The following is a 23871-nucleotide window of genomic DNA, read 5'->3' as shown; positions in this document are numbered from 1 at the left end:
AACATTACAAAACCACCATATATAGCTATAACTATGGTAGTTAGTGGGGTGTAAACCGGACACCTGATTTGAATCTAGCCTAGGACATGAAATTTAATATCATTTAATATTTAATGCTAAACCAATACTATCGCCCTCCTACCTCCCCAATCTTCCAATAATAATCACACAAACGTTATATCTACATTTGGAATAACACGCACTACTTTTCAGAAATACCAATGAACAACCGGTGTAAGAGGCTTGAAGGATGGGCGAATATAGTCCATGGACAGTTTTGCTACACAATGCACAGTGAGAGTGTCCCGTGGTCAGCTGCTGTTCTGAAGTGCAGAGCGAAGGGCGGACAGCTGTTTAAGCCCGACAACATGAATTTAGTGCACGCTCTGTACTACAATCGACCAGATATGAAACAATGGGCTGGCGCAGATGAACGTGGTGGCAAATTTTACTGGCTTGATGGTAAATATTCTTTTGATTACGATACGGTTTTTTCTCGATGTTATTAAGTGTTAATTTACTTTTTACGTCTTGTTAACCGGGTTTATTACTCTCTGGCTGTACATTGAAGATAATTTTGATATCAAGGTTTTATGGACTGTCTTTTGAAAACCATGAAAAATCGACCATGTGTATGCCCCACAAGTAATATAGCCATGACTAGATTTGATTAAATCAGTAAGTAGGCTACTTGTCTTACTGTGCAAGCCTGTATCAATACATGATGTTTTGAGATCTTAAGCTTTGGTCTCCGTGAGGATGCTATATGACAGAGATATACACACGACACAGCTGTGCATGGACAAATTAAAGGCTCTTTCCCTATTAGACTACTTTCATCATTTAGACTACAAGTACTCACTACTTAGTTACAGATAACGCACCTCTGTGCCTCCAGCGATGGTCTGTGTTCTCTTACAGCTGTACTTTTTTTATTTGACGGGTGCTTTACACCGTGCTCATGCAGGAGTATTTCACTTCTACAACGGCGGTCAGCATTATTGTTGGAGGAAAGCTAGCAGAGCCAAGGAGAAACCCGCAACCATCCGCAGGTTGCTGACAGACCTTCCTACGCACGGCCAAAGAGGAAGCCAGCTTGAGCTTTTAGGGCTAAATAAAGTTTTCTTTTAGTTATTTGATTGCTGTTATCGCCATACTGTGGAATGTTTCACATGTATGGACGATGGCCGTCAGTTTTATGAGTGGAATAAAAGGAAAGCCCGACATAAACCGCCAACGTGACGAATTTTCCAACATGTGACAGGCAGATCGTAAAACTGGGTAACAGCCCCGCAAGCAGTATGGGCGGGAGACATCCTTGTAAGGCTTGAGAGAGTCACTGTGCAACTTAACCTTTTAGCATTTCCACCTGCTGACAAAAGGTGTAATCTTCACTATTAACATCGGTCAAAATACAAGATGTTTGCCAGAAGGTGAATACAGCTTAGCGATTGGGATGTTATACATTATACCGCATTATTAAGATACATGCCTTTAACTCCCAAAATCACATCAGGCCAACTTTCAATACCATTCTCGGAAAGATAATTATCACCATAGCACTTTTTTCATCGATCTCGGTCCCTGTGGCAACACGTCTGTTCATTCGAGATCACGCGCCTTTCTACGTGATCCTACGGTACGAGACAAGGCTCGTGTGTAGGTCAGCGCCATCAGCGCAGTGATTTCCCCCCAAATTTGGAGACAGTTGTTGATAGAGGAGTATCAGATATTTAATACGTATTTTCAGATTCCTGGAGTCTTGCAACGTTATAAAAATCAGGTACCATCGTGTATCTGAATTAATCAAAAACACCCAGAAAAAATTAATAAATGATTTAGGCCTACTCACGTATTAACTAATGAATATTAAGTTATTCAAAACGGCGGCGCCCATGAAAGACAGCATGAGAATAGAGTTCCAAGAAGTAATCGCGTATGCCAAGTCAAGCGGTTTCTGTAGACTTGAAGGCAAAACAGGTCACCGCCCTTCGTACGGCATATAAGAAAAAATACGTCATTGCAGTCTAATCGACTGGATATGGTAAAAGCCTTGTGTATCAGCTTATGCCGTAGGTTATTCAGCGTCGAGAACACAGTGAGGAATCCACGATAACTATTGTTGTATCTCCACTGAATTCTGTTATGCAAAATCAAGTGCTAAGTGTGTAAATATATTTAAATTGTTATGGTTCAGCTTGAGCATGAACGGAGATGATGATAATACCCACGGACGCATGTAAATAGCCCACTGCTCCACGGTTCGGTACGTTCGCCATCACCTGCAGTTGTTTACATAATGCGGAAGTAGTCATCTCAAAATTGACGTAATACACGAGCCTAGCCTTCGTTTTGACAATTGGGTTTACTGCATATTATCATACAACTCAAAATGTTTTAACAATGACATAAGCCGTTCTTTTATTTTTTTTTAGGATAAACCCCAAGCGAAAACAAGCTGATAACCAGGCCCCATCGTTTATAATCAAAGATATTGACTGTATCATTTTTTTAATTTTCCGTTAATCATTACGTCATCCCGGTGTATTCACGGCTTCAAGATTATGCGTATTACGTACTGTTTGAACGTGGGAAGGTCTGCCAGCAACCTGCGGATAGTCGTGGGTTTCTCCCGGGCTGTGCTCGGGTTCCTCCCACCATAATGCTGACCGCCGTCGTATAAATGAAATAGTCTTGAGTACGGCGTAAAACACCAATCAAATAAATAAATAAATACTGCATGAACTTCCATACACGTCTCTGCCTATATTTCCTTAGATACACCCGTTGTAGGCGACTTCTGGGATGGCATGGCAGATCTGGCAACAGAAATCAAAGGCTGGTGGAGGACAAGGACCTTGTGTATGACCTTAAACAGCAAGTACAATCCAATAACAACACAAAACGACTATTGGTGGGAAAAGGACACCTGCTCTGATGAGTATCCTTATGTTTGTGAACATAGTAAGTAAAATCTTCTTTTCACCTATAGTCTGACGTTTAGGATCAGATCACTTATGAGTACAAAGAACTGTTTGATATAAACTCAGATTTTATTGGACATAAAGTAATGACGTGGAAACCATAACGTTAACCTGACTTAGTTTTCTACGTTTCCTAGTTTCTAGCTACTTAAAGAAAATCTCTCAGGACAACTGCAAGTCAATGTACATACTCTCTGTCCAGTCTATGCTTGTAGATTTACTTACTTGGAGAGGCATAGTTCCATTATTAGAACCAATCCCACACTTTGCTGTTATAAACACTATCCTCTAAAATAGGTTTCAAATAAGGCTCACATCTAAATAAATGTATGAAGCAACTTCGACCTGGATTTTCGCCACTTGTTTTCATAGCAGTCGTGAAAAGAAAGGAATTATGAACACAGACTCAAGAACATTCCTGTAAAGTCGACAGTAACGGTTGCTTGCATAATCAGAAGGTTAGAAGCGACGGTAGAAAGGAATGAAGAAAATGAACTATAATGCGAAGCGATAGAAAGATATTGCAAAGCCATGAGAAGATAATGCGAAGCGATGGCGCAATATTGCGGAGCGATGGGCCGTGTCATCGTTTCACACCATCGTCCTGTTTCTTCGCGTTACCGTTTTATCGCTTAGTTTCATCTTTCTTTCGCTTCGTTCTTTCACCCTGCATTAAAATTCTCACGGGACCAAAACAGTGCATTGTTGTCTGCACTTTATCTTACCTATCGATACTTGTCTATTCGAATATTTAGAACACTGAAAGTGATTGCAGAGCAAGAATCTCGTGATGTATTATATGATACCAGCGGCTTAAGAATTGAAAATGTTTTTACATTTCTAAAGTTTCCAACATGTAAATGTGTAACACGTTTGAGTTTAAGATTACATTTAATGAATAGGAAATGGTAAGCTCAAGAGGCGATTTTAATTTTCTATCTGGACCTTATTTTATATCCACGGCGGCCACAGCAGAAACTCTCAAATCCGTATAGTCTGTGTGCAGTGAAACTCCCGTAGAAGTTTCATTTGGTCTAAAATGTTAAACAGTTTAAAGGGACGTTTCGCCGAAATTCATGATTTTTGAGTTGGTTGAGCTAAACATAAAATGAGTTGCGTTTGACTCCTAATTAATTCTCATATATTTACCCAAAAATGTCAATTAAGAGAATTTTAATGGGAGATCCATCACTGGTCTTAACTGTCTACCCAACGAGAAAACATTCAAATGAGGTTGCGCAAAGAATCCACAATGCAACACTAGCTCGTGGATTGCACAGATAGACTGAAAGCGAATTATAAGTTACATGGTAGGAAGTATAATTGAAATACACTGGGTAGCAAAAACATTGGGCCTTTTTTTTTTTGGTCATATGAACATGGTACCAAATTATTACCAAAATGTCATTCCAACTAACGCAGTCGTTACTGATTGATTTCCTATCCCGTCAACATTTTGTTTACTTCACGTCTTCATATTGTAGAAATTATTTTCAATTTCATGTGCAAAACATTGTATTTTTCTGTATTAGACTTGTCAACGCTGGCTGTTTGTATGTGTAGCTGGATTGATGCATGTACACGAAGGAAATGCGACAGTGACATGTCCCCATGGTACATAAATTTCCTGTGTGCTTCCGTTTTAAAGCTTAAGTATGCTTGACCATTATAGTGGACAGTGAGTTGGAAGTATCTGGAGCTTAAGCCTCAGAATTCTGTTGAGGCGAACCCTACATTATCCAGGTTTAGTACCATGTTATATTTGGTAGTTAGTCCAACTAACCCATTCCAGGAGAAATAAGTTGTCTATTGTTTTGGCAATAGGACAAATGATGTGTCGTGTCTTGTACCTGAGTTGATTTTCTCCTTATCTGAAAGTTGTTTCCGATACAAATGATGATATGAACTGTCAAATAAGCATGGACCACTTGTAGGAGATAAATAAACAGGGTGGAAAGCCTGCAGTCAGCAGACCTAACACCTTGTCTCCGACTGGACGGTCTTCGCTGGGGCTTTTCTGAAATCTGATTAATACCTGGATCAACTCTGGGACGAACTTGGAGTTTTTAATGGGTATATGAAAGCACTCATCCTTCCTAAGCGTCAAGCCCCGAAGTCAGAAGTTACAAAAAGGTTGTCAAAGTATGATACAGTGATCTCAATGTCGGCATACTTATAGTGTTATACCTAACACAACACCCTCACCCTCCCCACAGCTCACAAGCACGCAGTACAATGATTTCATATTTGCATAATAAAACAATGTTCGGTAAGACTAAATGTAGCTAGGAACTTCTAACATTAACCATTAACTGAATTTGTAATCATTAGTTTTCCCGAATCCCATAAGTAATACATAACATTTTGACAAAACGCTATATTCGTGAACGCGCACATACGGGCACTTCCCATGGTATTGGCACCTACAAACTTTTCTGAGGTGAAAGGTAGGGTTGAACTTTTGCCAACATGAAGCTGAGTCTGGTAGTAACTGTTTGAACCTCCGTGTAGACGGAACACAATCCTTTAGATGGCAGTATGGGTAAAACAACGAATAAATGGAACTCCTTGGTCTCAGAAGCTGTGGGGCCATCACATGTTCTGCACACACACACACACACGCACACGCACACGCGCGCGCGAACACACACACACACACATTCGAAATTTTGTAATTTGTAACGTCGGTCAGTGTAACACATCGTCCTGATGTGGTGAAAACCCTAGGCGTTTATTCCTCCGATAGGGCTCATACCGCCGCCTCAAGTCATCTCCGTAGCTCATCTATGAAAACTATATCGGCCAGCAAAACTCAGTTCAGTATTTGGCCTATTCATGGCATATTTTCCGGAGATTTTCAAGTGATAAAGCAAATAAATCAGCTGTTTTATGAAGCCATGCGTACATGTTTGCCAATACAAAGAATATTAGAATATCGCGTATATCTAGGCTTCTACCATAATGAGGAAAATTTCCCTTTGCGATTTTGCGGATCCAGGAGCTTTCCGCCACCCCCCCCCACCCCCACCCCCCCCCCCCCCGCCACCTTGTTTGGGACAATGCGCCGCCCTCTTTTGATTTGCTTCCTGCGACCCTGATATGCCACACTGTTGTTTTGTGTACACTCTCACATTTAAACTTGACGAGTGACGAGAGGGTACATCAGTGTTAGCTGATAATGGAAAACACAGCAACTACACATTTTCACATTTGCATGAATCAAGAGATGCATTGAAATGCCATTCCATCGCTTCGCCTTATCGTGTCATCGCTTCGTACTATCGTTCATTCGTTTCGCACTCCTTCCAGCGTACCCTTCCATTGACTGGTTTCGCCACGTTATGTATGTGTGGTTATATAAAGGCGCCTTCCACTACTGCTCAGTCAGGAGCAGAATCTTATATCGGATTACCTTTGGTTGACACTGTTACAACTAATTTTTTGGTGTGCGTTTTGAAGGCTGACCTTTCTTGAAATCACACCATTGTATTCTAGGAAATGTTCAAAACTAAGACGAAATGATTGTCTTGTTACACCAAGAAGGAGGGTTCTCAGAATCAATGTCTTGTCATACCCCAAAATAGGGCTCTCACAATAAATGGCTGGTCATACTCCAAAATAGGGTTCTAAGAATGTTATGCCTTCACACCCCAAAATATGAATTTCAGAGAGAGTGTCTGGTAACACCCTAAAATAACGTTCTCAGAATGAATTGCTGATCACAGTCCAAGATCTTAACCTTATGTCTGGTCACATCCCAAAATAGAGTTCTCAGAATGAATGTCTGTTCACATCTCAAAATCGGGTTATTAGAAGGAATGGTGTTGTCACACCTTATAACAGGTTTCTCAGAATGGTTTACGCCAAAAAATAGGGTTCTCAGAAGGCATATAAGGTTCAAAACCCCAAAACCGGTTCTCAGAATGAATGTCTGCTAACACTCCAAAACAGGCTACTCAGAATGAATAGCTGGCCATAACCCCCAAAAAGGATCTCAGAATGGATGTCTGGTAACACCCCAAAATAATGTTCTCAGAATGAAAGCCTAGTCATGCCGCAAGATAGAATTCTCGGAATGAAAGACTGGTCACATCCGAAAATAGGGATCTCGGAATAAATGGCAGTTCACACCCAAAAATCGGGTTCTCGGAATGAATGTCTGGACACACTCTAAAATAGTGTCCTCAGAATGAATGTCTGGACACACTCTAAAATAGGGTCCTCAGAATGAATGTCTGGACACACTCTAAAATAGGGTCCTCAGAATGAATCCCAAGATAGGGTTCTCACAATGAATAGCAGGTCAGACCCCAAATCGGGTTCTTAGAATGACAGTCCACAGCCCTAAATAGGATCCTCAGAATGAATGTCTGGCCTTACTTCTAAATCATCCGTGTTTTTCTCATTTATATAAACTGTTTATGATTTGGTTCTTATCTTCCAGATCTTGACGCTGCCTCAGAAGTAGAAGTACAAAAAAATTCAACTAGCACCATAGCAAGACCAATGCCAGTATCTATAGGTAAAATATTTCAGTGACTAAACTTAAAAATGCACGATTAATCATTTATCACAACCGCATGGAAAGTTTGAGTGGCATTTAGAAAAGGGGAAGAAAGTACACTGGAAATGTCTTATGGATAGACAACTTATTGGTTTATTGACGCTAAAGTGTTAATAGGCGTGTTAATAAACCTAGAAGTTGTATTTCCATAAGAAAAACTTTTCTAATGTACCTCCTGGGAAGAGTTTAATAGGTTCGATAACATAAAATTTTGGAACTTTGGCTCTTGGTATTTTAACGCAGCATTGATTGACTTAACCGATCAAAAAAAAAGCCTAACAACAACAACAAGCATTCGCCCATCAGTTTTGTATGATTCTGTCAGGTTACCACCAGTCAACCACAGTCAAGCACAGTCATGTGCAATTTCAACCGTTCGCACAGAGTTAGGGTAAAAAAATGTCCCAGTGTGTTTCCTCTGGAGTACATCCTAACTTTGTTGTTATATCCCATCCGAGACTAAAACAGGAACGTGACATATCACTGTAAAATATGTTATCATATGCAATCATGCATCAACGTAATGTTCAAAGCCAGCTCGGGGCGGTAGATCCAGGATCAATTCGGTAAGTCGTCTCACTGAAGCAGCACTAGATAAAAGAGCGGTGGTAATCCGCCCTACAACAAGGGGGCACATTACACGTACTTGCACTCTAAGGACTCCTACGTCTCCATATGAAAATCAACTACGACATTAAACCCTAAGCACTCACTAAGGACTCCAAGTAAGCCTTGGCTAGGGAATTCGCATGTAGATTCCCGAGCCCCTACTGCTGGACGACAATAAACCGTCGACGACGCTCTTGTGCGCAATATTGCGCTCGTTGAATATCACTTATTTGTATGTCAGTTGTGGGGAAAGTTCCTTATTAACTTGCCAAAGGCCAGTGGTTTATGCCAGGTACCACGGTTTACTGTGCACATGAAAATGACCGCCATTGTATAAATGAAAAATTCCAGAATTAATTTCTAGACTTTCGGCTATTACTACAAATTAAGCCTCAATCTGGCTTCGGATGGTGGCAGGTTTTCTCCAACCCTATTGCTGACCGCCCTCGTATGGGGGAAATATTTTTGAGCGCGGGGTAAAATAACAATCAAATAAATAAATTACTAAAAATGTCTAGTTGTTAGGATGTAGTTCTCGCAGTAAACACAGCAATCTGCCCAAGTTATACAGTTATCATTGTGTATAGACTTGTATAGTTCTCAACACTGAAGACAGTGATAAACCCAAGTTATACAGTTATCTTTGTGTACAAACTTGTGTAGTTCTCAACACTGAACACAGCGATATACCCAAGTTATACAGTTATCATTTGGTACAGACTTGTGTAGTTCTCAACACTGAACACAGCGATATACCCAAGTTATACCGTTATCATTGTGTACAGACTTGTGTAGTTCTCAACACTGAACACAGCGATATACCCAAGTTATACCCTTACCATTTGGTACAGACTTGTGTAGTTCTCAACACTGAACACAGCGATATACCCAGGTTATACACTTATCATTTGGTACAGACTTGTGTAGTTCTCAACACTGAACACAGTGATATACCCATGTTATACAGTTATCATTTGGTACAGACTTGTGTAGTTCTCAACACTGAACATAGTGATATACCCAAGTTATACAGTCATCATTTGGTACAGACTTGTGTAGTTCTCAACACTGAACACATCGATATACCCAAGTTATACACTTATCATTTGGTACAGACTTGTGTAGTTCTCAACACTGAACACAGCGATCTGCCCAAGTTATACGGTTATCATTTGGTACAGACTTGTGTAGTTCTCAACACTGAACACAGCGATATACCCAAGTTATACACTTATCATTTGGTACAGACTTGTGTAGTTCTCAACACTGAACACAGCGATATACCCAGGTTATACACTTATCATTTGGTACAGACTTGTGTAGTTCTCAACACTGAACACAGCGATATACCCAAGTTATACACTTATCATTTGGTACAGACTTGTGTAGTTCTCAACACTGAACACAGCGATATACCCAAGTTATACACTTATCATTTGGTACAGACTTGTGTAGTTCTCAACACTGAACACAGCGATATACCCAAGTTATACACTTATCATTTGGTACAGACTTGTGTAGTTCTCAACACTGAACACAGCGATATACCCAAGTTATACGGTTATCATTTGGTACAGACTTGTGTAGTTCTCAACACTGAACACAGCGATATACCCAAGTAATACAGTTATCATTTGGTACAGACTTGTGTAGTTCTCAACACTGAACACAGCGATATACCCAAGTTATACCGTTAACATTTGGTACAGACTTGTGTAGTTTTCAACACTGAAGACAGCGATATAAACAAGTTATACCGTTACCATTTGGTACAGATTTGTGTAGTTCTCAACATTGAACACAGCGATATACCTAAGTTATACAGTTATCATTTGGTACAGACTTGTGTAGTTCTCAACACTGAACACAGCGATATACCCAAGTTATACAGTTATCATTTGGTACAGACTTGTATAATTCTCAACACTGAACACAGCGATATACCCAAGTTATACACTTATCATTTGGTACAGAGTTGTGTAGTTCTCAACACTGAACACAGCAATCTGCCCAAGTTATACAGTTATCATTTGGTACAGACTTGTGTAGTTCTCAACACTGAACACAGCGATATACCCAAGTTATACGGTTATCATTTGGTACAGACTTGTGTAGTTCTCAACACTGAACACAGCAATCTGCCCAAGTTATACAGTTAGCATTGTGTATAGACTTGTATAGTTCTCAACACTGAACACAGCGATGTGCACAAGTGATATAATTACTATTATATAGACTCAAGTAGTATACCACATTAATCAAATGGTAAGGATTTTAACTGACAATGGATTTCTATTTCTAATGGAATTTCTTTGTAGGTATAGCATCAGCGTGGAAAAAACCGAACAAATCGTCGAAACAGTTTATATATACGGGTAAGGTTTGTCAGTTGAGCTTTGGTATCATAAAGTCTGTTACTTGTCTGAAGTGTTTTGGATTTGTGAGGAAGTTTACGTGTTTTTGTCATTATCTAACAAACTTCTAGCAAATGCCAGCGAATGAATTATGTCTATCTATTAAGGGACCATATTTTAAACATGCAGGCATAAAGATGAGAAGCACGATTACATGGAATAACGTGCCTGATGAAGTTTTATCTCTTAATATTGGGAATAAATTGAATTAGAAACGACATTAAAGCGATTTAATACATTGGGTTCAATATTTCTATGAATGAATCTCACAGAGAATAACTAAAACACGGTGTTAGCACTCCACAATTAACACTGAGTGTAGGCCTACACACCACATGTAAATCTAGCCAAGTTGATAGATTAGCATATTTAGCCTTAACACTACAGCGCCATGGTTAAAACGTAGCTAACGTAGTTTAATTTAATATTTTAGAAGCTAAGACACATGTGCACTTAGCACAAAGCTAAGCTGGACGTTTATACGGTAACGTAAAAATCGACTCGAACTCACCTTATTTTTGCTATCGTCCGAATCCCTAAAACGCCGGAAATGTAATATGTCAAAGCCAGCATAGGCAAACCATCTTTCAGCAGTAATCCAGATGTTTAAACTGATGAGCAGGGTGATGGGCCGCGAAAATTGTATCCTACTCAACATTCTCTTTAAGAATTGCATGCCCTGTAAACGGAATGTTGGGTGGAATAAAAGGTTCGCGGCCCATCACCCTGCTCGGGGTTGAGAAAAAATAATTCCAAACATGGCACACGCTGATTTGAGTTGTTCAATTCAAAAGTTTAGACGGCTGGATTACTCTTGAAATGTTGTTTACCAATGCTGGCTTTGACATATTACATTTCCGGCGTTTTCGAACCTTTTTTTGTCCGCGTGGAAGTCTATATTAACGTCCAGCTTAGCATTGGGCTAGTGCACAACCGCAACCAAAAATACCTGCATTGATCTTTTGTTGACACTGGTTTACAATTACAGCATAATTTTACTCCAATTTTCAGGTATCAAGCGCATTAACAATGTATTCAACCCAAAGCTGATAGCCAAACCAGACGTGTTGCTTTCTGGCACAGATATCGCACACTGTTCACGAATCTGTTCTCAGGACATATGCTGCGAACTGTTAAACCATTTTCCACCTAACACTTGTGCTCTGTATTGTGACGAAAAGAGAGCGAAAGCCAATGGAGCTGACTCTGTCATTGGTTCAAAAGTCTTTATCATACGCCCATCTTAAATGGCTTCCGATAGGTTTGGGTTGGTACCTGCATTTACCTGATAGGTAGATTAAGTTATGATATAATATGCTTATGTCTACTCTCGACTTCTTCAATTCCTTGAAAAGCAGCGAGTTTCAGGTAGCACATTTATATATGTGACGAACGTTGACGTTGAACTGTATTTTTCTTTCGTAAAACGTGTACACAAGACAAATATGTAGGTGTGTATATTGACACAAACATCTTAACGCCTAGAGCTTTTTGTCATTATTCACCCTTTGTTTGAATGAGAGAAATCGTCACTGAATTATGCACAGAAAACCATTAAACCCGCTATGGTCAAACATCTTCCACAGCCATACCCTTCGTTAAAATAAAGACTGATGACAGTTTAAAAATTAAACTGTGTTTGTTGTCATATTTATTTTCTTGATCATGAAATAAATCTCTTGTTTACCGAAACCGTTATGAGTAATATTTTTCTTGTAATCAATGCATCATTTTATGAAGAAAACAGGGGCTTCCGTGGCTCAGTTGGTTAGCGCGCTACAGCAGAGTAATGACACAGGAGCCTCTCACCAATGCGGTCGCTGTGAGTTCAAGCCCAGCTCATGCTGGCTTCCTCTCTAGCCGTACGTGAGAAGGCCCTCCAGCAACCTGCGGATGGTTGTGCGCTTCCCCCCGGGCTCTGCCCGTTTTCCTCCCACCATAATGCTGGCCGCCGTCGTATAAGTGAAATGTTCTTGAGTACGGCGTAAAATACAAATCAAATAAATAAATTTTTTTGATTGGTGTTTTACGCCGTACTCAAGAATATTTAACTTATACGACGGCGGCCAGCATTATGGTGGATGGAAACCGGGCAGAGCCCGGGGGAAACCCACGACCATCCGCAGGTTGCTGGCAGACCTTCCCACTTACGGCCGGAGAGGAAGCCAGCATGAGCTGGACTTGAACTCACAGTGACCGCATTGGTGAGAGGCTCCTGGGTCATTACGCTGCGCTAGCGCGCTAACGGAATGAGCCACGGAGGCCCCTCAAATAAATAAATAAAGCAGACGAATATCCTTTTTGCCGCAAGTTCGAATCTATACCCGTCAGCTGGTTTGAAAGTGGCTTTTACGCTAGAAATTGTCCCACGTTCCTGTAGAGGTGAGGTGGCCACGAACCATGTTTCATTTCTCAGTAGACCTGACCGACGCTCTGTACATAAATTAATCAGGACTACCATGTAACAGGCATTAACATAGAGAACAAGCTATAAACAGAATACTTTGCACGCGAACATCAGATGTGTTAATCTTAACAAACTGATAATACTAAAATAACAAACACCTTATAAAAATGCATTTTTTTTAATGTTTGATGTTGTTTGACTGTTTGGAATCTGGTCAGTGGCAGGCGTCTCTTGTCAGACCAAAGTTACTGATACTAGCCTTGGATCATGTTTGTCCGGTCCAGCTTGTCACATTCAAGTTTACAAATATGGAGTTGCTGACCAGAAGTTCATGTGTTATGACAGTTTGTCAACCATCATTCTGTCGTCGGTTTACTGACCTTGCTGTCGTCATTTTGCATTGTGGAAGTTCACAGACGGATTTACATAGTGCTGACGTGTGCGGACAAAGCAAGGCCAGTGCGTAAGTGAATATTCCATAGTCGCAGACTATTTTGACGATTGTTCGGGCGCATCTAAGCACATTTAACATTCCTGTCGATCCAGCCGGTACTAATGCTGGAATATTTAAATTCTGTCTCACCGAAACATGACATCTAGTCTCATTGTACAGACAAATGGACAAGTACCTGGCATATATTCTATTGTTCATCTCCAACAAAGAACATACAAAGTTTAGGGTCTCGTCCTCTTTCTTGAGCTCGTGTCTTTCACGCCCTAGTAGGCCTAGTGGGCCTCGTCCTATCTCTACCCTTACACGTCCTTGTGGACATGGCAGTCCGTGTGCTCCCCCTACTCACAAACGTCCTCGCGTTCTTTTTACTCTTATACGTCCTAGTGGGCCTGGTTTTCCTCACGCTCTCTCTACTCTTATACGTTCTGGTGCACCTGGTGGTCCTCGTGCTTTTTCTACTCTTATATGTCGTGGTAGAACTGGTGATCCTAGTGTTTCCTGTATTCTTACACGATCGGGTGGACCTAGTGGTCCTTGCGCTCTCTCTACTCTTACACGTCCTGGTGGACCTAGTGGTCCTCGTGCTTTTTCTACTCTTATATGTCGTGGTAGAACTGGTGGTCCTTGCGCTCTCTCTACTCTTACACGTCCGGGTGGACCTAGTGGTCTTGGTGCCCTCTCTACTCTTACACGTCCTGGTGGACCTAGTGGTCCTCGTGCCCTCTCTACTCTTACACGACCGGGTGGGCCTAGTGGTCCTCGTGCCCTCTCTACTCTTACAAGACCTGGTGGACCTAGTGGTCTTGGTGCCCTCTCTACTCTTACACGTCCTGGTGGACCTGGTGGTCCTCGTGCCCTCTCTACTCTTATAAGACCGGGTGGACCTGGTGGTCCTCGTGCCCTCTCTACTCTTACAAGACCGGGTGGACCTAGTGGTCTTGGTGCCCTCTCTACTCTTACACGACCGGGTGGACCTAGTGGTCCTCGTGCCCTCTCTACTCTTACAAGACCGGGTGGACCTAGTGCCCTCTCTACTCTTACAAGACCGGGTGGACCTAGTGGTCTTGGTGCCCTCTCTACTCTTACACGTCCTGGTGGACCTGGTGGTCCTCGTGCCCTCTCTACTCTTACACGACCGGGTGGACCTAGTGGTCCTCGTGCCCTCTCTACTCTTACAAGACCGGGTGGACCTAGTGCCCTCTCTACTCTTACAAGACCGGGTGGACCTAGTGGTCTTGGTGCCCTTTCTACTCTTACACGTCCTGGTGGACCTGGTGGTCCTCGTGCCCTCTCTACTCTTACACGACCGGGTGGACCTGGTGGTCCTCGTGCCCTATCTACTCTTACAAGACCGGGTGGACCTAGTGGTCTTGGTGCCCTCTCTACTCTTACACGTCCTGGTGGACCTGGTGGTCCTCGTGCCCTCTCTACTCTTACACGACCAGGTGGACCTGGTGGTCCTCGTGCCCTCTCTACTCTTATAAGACCGGGTGGACCTGGTGGTCCTCGTGCCCTCTCTACTCTTACAAGACCGGGTGGACCTAGTGGTCTTGGTGCCCTCTCTACTCTTACACGTCCTGGTGGACCTGGTGGTCCTCGTGCCCTCTCTACTCTTACACGACCGGGTGGACCTGGTGGTCCTCGTGCCCTCTCTACTCTTATAAGACCAGGTGGACCTGGTGGTCCTCGTGCCCTCTCTACTCTTACACGACCGGGTGGACCTAGTGGTCCTCGTGCCCTCTCTACTCTTACAAGACCGGGTGGACCTAGTGGTCTTTGTGCCCTCTCTACTCTTACAAGTCCGGGTGGACCTGGTGGTCCTCGTGCCCTCTCTACTCTTACAAGACCGGGTGGACCTAGTGGTCTTGGTGCCCTCTCTACTCTTACACGTCCTGGTGGACCTGGTGGTCCTCGTGCCCTCTCTACTTTTACACGACCGAGTGGACCTGGTGGTCCTCGTGCCCTCTCTACTCTTACAAGACCAGGTGGACCTAGTGGTCTTGGTGCCCTCTCTACTCTTACACGTCCTGGTGGACCTGGTGGTCCTCGTGCCCTTTCTACTCTTACACGTCCTGGTGGACCTGGTGGTCTTGGTGCCCTCTCTACTCTTACAAGACCGGGTGGACCTAGTGGTCCTTGCGCTCTCTCTACTCTTACACTTCCTGGTGGACCTGGTGGTCCTCGTGCCCTCTCTACTCTTACACGACCGGGTGGACCTGGTGGTCCTTGCGCCCTCTTTACTCTTACACGTCCTGGTGGACCTGGTGGTCCTCGTGCCCTCTTTACTCTTAGATGTTCTGGTGCACCTGATGGTTTAGGTTGTTCATATACTGTTATATATTTTGGTGGACCTTGTTCTTTATCTACTCCTATAATCTTTAATGAGCTTTGTCCTTCGCCTAGTTTTGTAAGTCCTGGTGAACCTCGTGCTTTATTAACATGCACCTTTAAAAGCTTTGGTGGACCTCGTGGCTCATCAGCTGTTGTAAGTCCTGGTTGACCTCTTGCACTGTCTACTTCTGGGTGCCCTTGTGGAGTTAGTCCTGCGTCTATTCCTCTAAATCCTTGTGGATCTTGTGTAACGTCTACTCCTGACAGTTCTAGTGGACCTCTTGCTTCATATTCTCTTGTAAGTGCAACTGTTGGGAGTTTTCCATTTGTTTCGTTTCCGTCCTTTGCGTAACAATCTTCTGAATAGCGCACGGATTCTCCTGAGGAAACAATATGGCAACTTTGACGCATTCAAACTGGAATATATTGAGTGTTGACATAAGTGTTTCTTTTTTTTGTTATCATTAGATCAGTTATAAAACAAAGTCGCCGGCTAAGTGTATTCAGATAACGATATTTAAGCAGCATTTCAGCTTTGCAACATGTCAGAAAACAAACATGGTGTCTTGGGGAATACATAACGAAAAAAGATGTTTCTGATGGGGGATACTCATCCGAAAAGTCTCCGAAAACAAACATGGTGTCCACTGTTGAGGGATATTTTGTCAACGTAAATTCCACCCACGAAAGCTAACAAACCAAAGCATATCTGAAAACTATAGAGGATATTTAACCGGAACATTTCAGAAAAATATACATCATGTATGCCTCATATCTCATGACATACATCATGTCATATGGGGGATAACTAGATGGGAATCGTTTCACTCCTGAGTTTCAAGCATCCTTAACTTGTTATATCGTTGTCGCTTGTCAAGGCAATTAGCACCTATTTTGCTTTTGGTGTTTGTTTATTTTTAGCTTGGACTGAAGACATTGTGGGTAGGTGCGTTTCTGTCACTATGGTGATCCCACACTTAGTACCTGACCACTTACCAACGCTTAATGTGTCCTGTACAAATTAAACCCTCTGCTTAGCTTTAGTTTTGCTTTTTTTTATTAATATCCCCACCTTGAATGTTTGCAAATCGGCGAGTTCTGCCTCGATCTTTGCCATTTTCTGGTCTTGGCACTAAGCTTTGTACTTTGTACTGAGTCTGAAAAGGAAAAAGTATAACCAGATACAATGGTTATGTAATAAATTTCTGCACAACTCTTCAATGCGGGTGCGTCCGCTTCGGGACCGGTAGATCCAGGATCAATCCTTGGTCGAGTCACACCTAAGACTTTAAAAGAGGAAGTTGTAACTTCAGCATGAAGGGGATAGTGCAACGACTGGTTGACCCGTATCAGAATAATGGCTCGGGCGGGGCGGCTTACTTGCCTTCGGTAAGTCGTCTCAGTGATGCAGCACTAAATAAAAGAGCGGTGGAAATCCGTCCTGCAACAAGGAGGCACATTACACGTGCATGCACCCTAATGATTCCTTCGTCGTCATATGACTGAAAAATTGTTGAGTACGACGTTAAACCCCAAGCACTCACTCACTCAATGCGGGTGAGGCTTTAAATTCTTTTCTTTATGTTGTTAAGACGACAATAAGATCGCTCACCCCCTGATAAGGTACTATGCATTAAGACCGTTTCCACACACATTTGAAGATATAGTCTATTTCTTTTAGAGAGTCACCTATATTCAGCTGTCTGTAAAATCATTCGCTTACATAACTGCCTTTAGCCAGTGACACGTAACAACCCAAGCTTCACACATTGACATGCTGAAGGTCCTTATTTACAAGAAAAATGCAGTTAGAATACTTTTTCCAATTCATAATGTTAAACTTTAGTTTCGACACAAAGAACTGATTGCCTCGGGTGACGTAATAATTATTCAAAAGCAAGTTGCATATTGGACAAAGAGCGTGGAGAGTAATTTGTTTCACAATGGCTGCACCAACAAGCGGTTAGAACTCCACGCCGTAATACAGCCTACACTACTGTCTCTGTGAATAGACTACATGGCTTTAATTTCTTAACATCCGTCTCTAAATCCACACCGTCGTGAGATCATATACTACAAGAGATAAACTAAAATCCATTTATTAAGGTTATATCATACTAAAACGTGTAAACAATTTCAAATATGACAGTGTCAGTAACAGGGTTTACAGTTAAGTTGATAGCAGTAGAGGTAACTCATCTCGCCCTCCGTCAAAACACGTTGAACTCCGTGCAATATCCAGCATGCCACTGTTTTATTAATAATTGTGACGTCACCCAAGGCAATGGGTTCTTACCGCCGAAACCGAGCTTATGGACTGCAAAACCATGAATTGTTCTAACTTCATTTTCCTTGCAATGATACAGACTTCCAACATATTCATGTGTAGAGCTTGTGTTGCTACGTGTCACTGACTATAGACAATTTTTGTAGTGAGTATAACTGATTTTACAGATCTCTGAATATAGGCGACTTGCTAAATGAAATATAATATTATGCCCATCGTAGAATAAATTAGATGTCCCTGTGTATGGCGTTATACCTATACTCCATCAATAGATCCGCATTCTTCATAATTTTTGTCTCTCTGTCTTATAAAAAACTAAGAAATGATTAATAAGATCGTGCCATCGCCTCCTATCAAACACACTACATGTTTAAAATGCCCTCAAACACTTATCTGATGCACTCCTGTTTTACACTCTGTTACACACTTGATCTGTAAAGCAGTGATATGTTAACCAAATCTCCACCGACTCGTTAAGCGGAACTAGATAGAAGTGTGAAACATGCTGACTGAGTGAGATCGTACGTTGTTCTTTATGACCACCTTAGAGACTGATGTAATGATTATAAAATTAAAGAAAATTTGAATAATACAGTAAAAGTTGTACAATTTAAACACTAAAGTTATTCCGAAAACTGTTCCTGTGACCTACAATGAACTACAGTAACTGGGTCCAGCAAAGGCAGTTATAATAAGTGAATTGTGGTGAGTTCATATCATCGTTTTGTCAGGAAGGCAACGCGAGAGGAAATTTGTACACATAAAGCTTTGTACACATAAAGATCAAACTAATATTTGTATTATCTACTGTCTGTAGTATTTATGTATAACCCGTCGGAGCAATAAAGGCCTAGAGATTCTATAAGCTAATACGTACCGGTAATCAATACAGCATTCTGTGAAAATGTTGTAAATTTATATGACCGCAAGACCGACAAACCGGGGGTACAGTTTACACATGTGAGAGTGCTAATGTACTAATATGTTACTGATAAAGAGTGCCATGTTTAGGCAGAAATAAATTATGAGAATTTCCATAAACTCTAAAACAACGAAATCACATTTGAATGGTGAGTGAGTGAGTGAGTGCTTGGGGTTTAACGTCGTACTCAACAATTTTTCAGTCATATGACGACGAAGGAATCATTAGGGTGCATGTACGTGTAATGTGCCTCCTTGTTGCAGGACGGATTTCCACCGCTCTTTTATTTAGTGCTGCTTCACTGAGATGACTTACCGAAGGCAAGTAAGCCGCCCCGCCCAAGCCATTATACTGATACAGGTCAACCAGTCGTTGCACTGTCCCCTTCATGCTGAACGCCAAGCGAGGAAGTTACAACTTCCTCTTTTAAAGTCTTAGGTGTGACTCGATCAAGAATTGATCCTGGATCTACCGGTCCCGAAGCGGACGCTCTACCAACTGTGCTATCCGGGGCCGGATAGCACTTCTCAAATTACTTGGTAAAGGCCCATTTGACGAACTAGCGGAAGGACATTTGAGTTGTCCCCAACATGTCCTAACAGAAACACTTGAACGATTTGTAAATTAACACATACCAATAACAAAACAAATTCATTAAAGTGCTATCTGTTTTGCCTTTTTAATATAAAGTCTAGGTCACTTACCTGTAAATCTGCGATCAAGAGTGTATATGTCCACAAGCGAAAAAGTAAGGTGCAGTGCTCCATGGCGACTTGACCTCACGTGCCACAAAGACTTACTCGACAAAAAACATAAACACTTGGGATTTATACCCCTGACAGCTTCCTCAAATAGCTGAGGCGTGGCGATCTTGTTTGAATGCATGGAAATAATGGCCCCAGGAACAATTTGCGAAGGTGATTTCTTCATAAACATCTGTAAGGTATAACTATCGATGCGTAAACGCATGGCTATCTCTATAAGGTGATGGCCACTGAGAAATGTCCGCACCGTTGTGAGATCACAAAGATTATTCACAAAGCCGTCGGACTTTTCATAGGCAGCACAACTTTGCCGGTCCAATGGGTAACACGCTACAGATTCCTACTCTCACTTGACCTCTGCCCCTTTACCCAACAGAGTATTCCTTATTCTCATGTCATTCCAATATTTGACAAACACGAAAGTTATTAAATTGGTCATTTATTTGTTATTAGTTATTTTTGTAGTAATTAGCATTGATTTGGAATTTATTTTGTGGGTATCGATTCACTGATTGGTTGATTCTTGTTTAAAGCCAAGTGTGGAACTTTTCACTTATACGATGGTGGTTTATTTTATGGGTGAAGCATAAACCAGATTGCCCGGGATAAACCATCGACCTTCGACGAGCTACTGACGAACTTGCTCGCGTGTGACGTGCACATTTGCACTGTTGTACACATACATCACACAGCTTGGACCCACTTGTCCTAGGTGGGCAATGGTCACTTGAGTATAACATTTATTTGATTGGAGTTTTTCACGCTTAAGAATATTTCACTTATACGACGGCGGTTTGTTTGTTTTGTTTTGTTTTGGGGGTTTTTTTTGTTTTTTTTTAGTGCTTTTAGCGCAAGGAAAGTATCACGTGATATGTTCATTTCGGAGTAAATTGTACATATCCCTCAATGCTGTCAACATCCGGTCGGCTTTTAAAACCTTTTTCTGTAAGTTATATATAGCGACCCACTTTATGTTCGTTTTAACGATTATGTCTGAAATGAGCTTGTATGTGCATAGGAAGGTGTGTAAATGTTTGAGTTTGAAATTGGGTCTGTCTTGTGTTTGAATCGGTGTAAATGATTGTGTAAACCTGCTATAGGTATCAAGCAGCGGTTTTACAAGAAATAAGATGGACTAGGTTATTATTTAAGGTCGAAGGCATCTTCCTTTTCTATTTTAGATCAAGGGCCTAAAGCGTAAACTAGCGCATTTTCACGCATATCATTTCTGTTCTACAGTACTTCAATTACACAATATCTCACATGGCATTCGTATAAAACTTGCAAAAGAATGAGGACTTCCAAAAGCGTTTACCCATTCAGGCATTACGGATATAGTGCATGACTGCAACCAGCATGAGGGAAGATATGGAACAGATATGATGTTTCTCACTGACATGTTTGCCTACCTTTATCAATACTGGACATATCGCAAAGCTGGAATTTTCATCTGAAATTGAAAACCCTGCATCATTCATTATAAACCAAACAGCTTCTCGCCGCCCGCAACTATGAACTCTTCTATGAAAAAAGCGCTTAGTCGTTGCTTATGGAAATTACCCTTCAACAGTCGTGACAGTCGACACTAGGCACGGTGTCACCTATGTATGTAAAGGCATAATATAATAGAGGTGACGAAAATAATAACATTCGGAACAAATAGCTAGAAGGTTAGAAGGCCTTGCAGGTGTAAATAATGCAATTACAACATTGTCTATAATTTCCAAGCACTACTCACGTATGGTTTACAGCCTCTGATTCAGTACACAACAGTGATATATTTATTTACTTTTTTGGTCTTTTAAGTCGTACACAAGAGTATTTCCCTTTTACGAAAAGGAGTGGGGGGGGGGGGGCAAATATTAGGGTGAGAGGAAACAGGGCAGAATCCAGGGGAGATACACGTTTAATTGTCTGTAGGGTCGAACATGGAATGCTTTAAACTCCTTTAGAGCTCACTGATTACTTACAAACTCATCATCGAGTTACAAATAAGCCATATGTGGAAGCTTTTTGGGACGGATTGTGAACGCATGGATGGTGAGTGACTGAGTGCTTGTGGTTTAACGTCGTACTTAACCATTTTTCAGTCACATGATGACGAAGGAATCCTTACAGTGCATGTAATATGCCTCCTTGTTGCAGGTCGGATTTCCACTGCTCTTTTATCTAGTGCTGTTTCACTGAAACGACTTACCGAACCGCCCCGCCCGAGCCATTATACTGATACGGGTCAATCAGTCGTTGCACTATCCTGCAGGAAGTTACAAATTCCTCTTTTAAAGTCTTAGGCGCGACTCAACCGAGGAATGACCCTGGATCTACCGCTCCCGACGCTCTACCACACGAATAGGATTGTTAATGTATTTTAAGTCATCAAACACAGTGGTGAGGAGAATTTAAGATTACCGTTCGTATTCGCAACAACATAGGGGGCGTGTAACTTGGTGGTATGCATTTTCATGAACAGTTAGCATAAAACTGACAATTGACGAGAGGCCGTATTTACCAGTTACGTGTGACCATTTGCCAGCTACCACTCTATCATCGCTGCTCTGTTTTTTTTTTCTCTCTGCGCTGTACGTCTTAACTATATTAAGATTAGAGTTTGACAGCACTATTTTCATGCCATCAAGTATAGGTGTTTTACATGTGCTTTCACGATGAAATCCATTTCTCGCCCATATGTGGGAAACAGGCTGGTTACATACTTGTCAAATGCCGTGGGTTTTCATGGAGATGGCCACCTTAAGAAGAACATTTCATGGTCATCAGTTAGTTTGTCAGTTTGTTATGAAAAACGGTCAGTCAAAAAGCCAGCTCTACGTGTCAATCTCGCAAACGAAAGGTTCGGGTTCAATCCCATATTAAGTCACACCAAAGTCTTTAAAGTCTTGGTACTAATGTCATTATAAAATCTGCAGCATGGCGTTCCAGTGAGGCAACACCATAAATATGTCGGCGGTAGGTGCGGTCTGCTAAAATGAGACACCCTCGTCATAAGACCGGAATAATGTTGAAAGCCCCGTGAAATTTCATTGAAACAGACACTGATAGTTTAAAGCTTAGCCACTTTTGTCTGTGTGAGTATTGCGAAGAGAGTAAAAGAGAGCAGGGAGAGCACAAGTGGTAAAAGCGAGCAGGCGAGCACAAGCCGTAAAAGCGAGCAGGGGAGTACAAGCCGTAAAAGCGAGCATGGGTGTGCAAGCGGTAAAAGCGAGCAGGGGAGTACAAGCGGTAAAAGTGAGGAGGGAGAGCACAAGCGGTAAAAGCGAGGAGTGGGAGTACAAGCCGTAAAAGCGTGCAGGGGAGTGTAAACGGTAAAAGCAATCAGGGGAGTACAAGCGGTAAAAGCGAGCAGGGGAGTACAAGAAGTAAAAGCAAGCAGGGGAGTACAAGCGGTAAAAGCGAGCAGGGGAATACAAGCGGTAAAAGCGAGCAGGGGAGTACACACCGTAAAAGCGAGCAGGGGAGAACAAGCCGTAAAAGCGAGCAGGGTCGTACAAGCGGTAAAAGCGAGCAGGGGTGTGCAAGCGGTAAAAGCGGACAGTGGAGTACAAGCGGTAAAAGCGAGCAGTGGGAGTACAAGCCGTAAAAGTGAGCAGGGGAGTACAAGCCGTAAAACCGGGCGGGAGAGTACAAGCCGTAAAAGCGAGCAGTGGGAGTACAAGCGATACCTGAAAAGCCTCAACATCATTCACCTCTCACCAGTTTTTGTCGCTGTCGATCGTTTAATGGTTTTTCAAGCAATCTTTGAAAAAATCCGGCCACCTCTGTCACCGGCCGTAGTCCATGGCAATGTTATAGCAATGTTCCCAACAATATATCTGAATTGTACCCGCAACATATGGGCTCAGTTGCTTAGCGCGCTAGCGCAGCGTAATGACCCAGGAGTCTCTCACCAATGCGGCCGCTGTGAATTCAAGTCCAGCTCATGCTGGCTTTCTCTCCGGCCGTACGTGGGAAGGTCTGGCAGCAACCTGCGGATGTTCGTGGGTTTCCCCTGGGCTCTGCCCGGTTTCCTTCCACCATAATGCTGGCCGCCGACGTATAAGTGAAATATTCTTGAGTACGGCGTCAAAAACACCAATGAAATAAATAAATAAATAAATAGGTTTTTCGTGCACACGTTTAG

General features: G+C 42.1%; 1 protein-coding gene across 1 annotated transcript in view; it reads left to right on the top strand.

The window, feature by feature from the left end:
- Positions 1-15750, top strand: part of LOC135469864 (uncharacterized) — a 36486-nt gene extending 20736 nt beyond the window's left edge. The window contains exons 2-3 of the mRNA XM_064748486.1: positions 14306-14886; positions 15103-15750. Coding sequence (XP_064604556.1) covers positions 14306-14886; positions 15103-15750 — 1229 coding nt within the window. The remainder of the gene's footprint in view (positions 1-14305; positions 14887-15102) is intronic.
- Positions 15751-23871: the final 8121 nt, after the last annotated feature.

The sequence above is a fragment of the Liolophura sinensis genome, chromosome 7 (assembly GCF_032854445.1).
Source record: "Liolophura sinensis isolate JHLJ2023 chromosome 7, CUHK_Ljap_v2, whole genome shotgun sequence".
Classification (NCBI taxonomy): domain Eukaryota; kingdom Metazoa; phylum Mollusca; class Polyplacophora; order Chitonida; family Chitonidae; genus Liolophura; species Liolophura sinensis.
The sequence above is the reverse complement of the archived record's forward strand: the minus strand, read 5'-3'. Positions and strand labels throughout refer to the sequence as shown.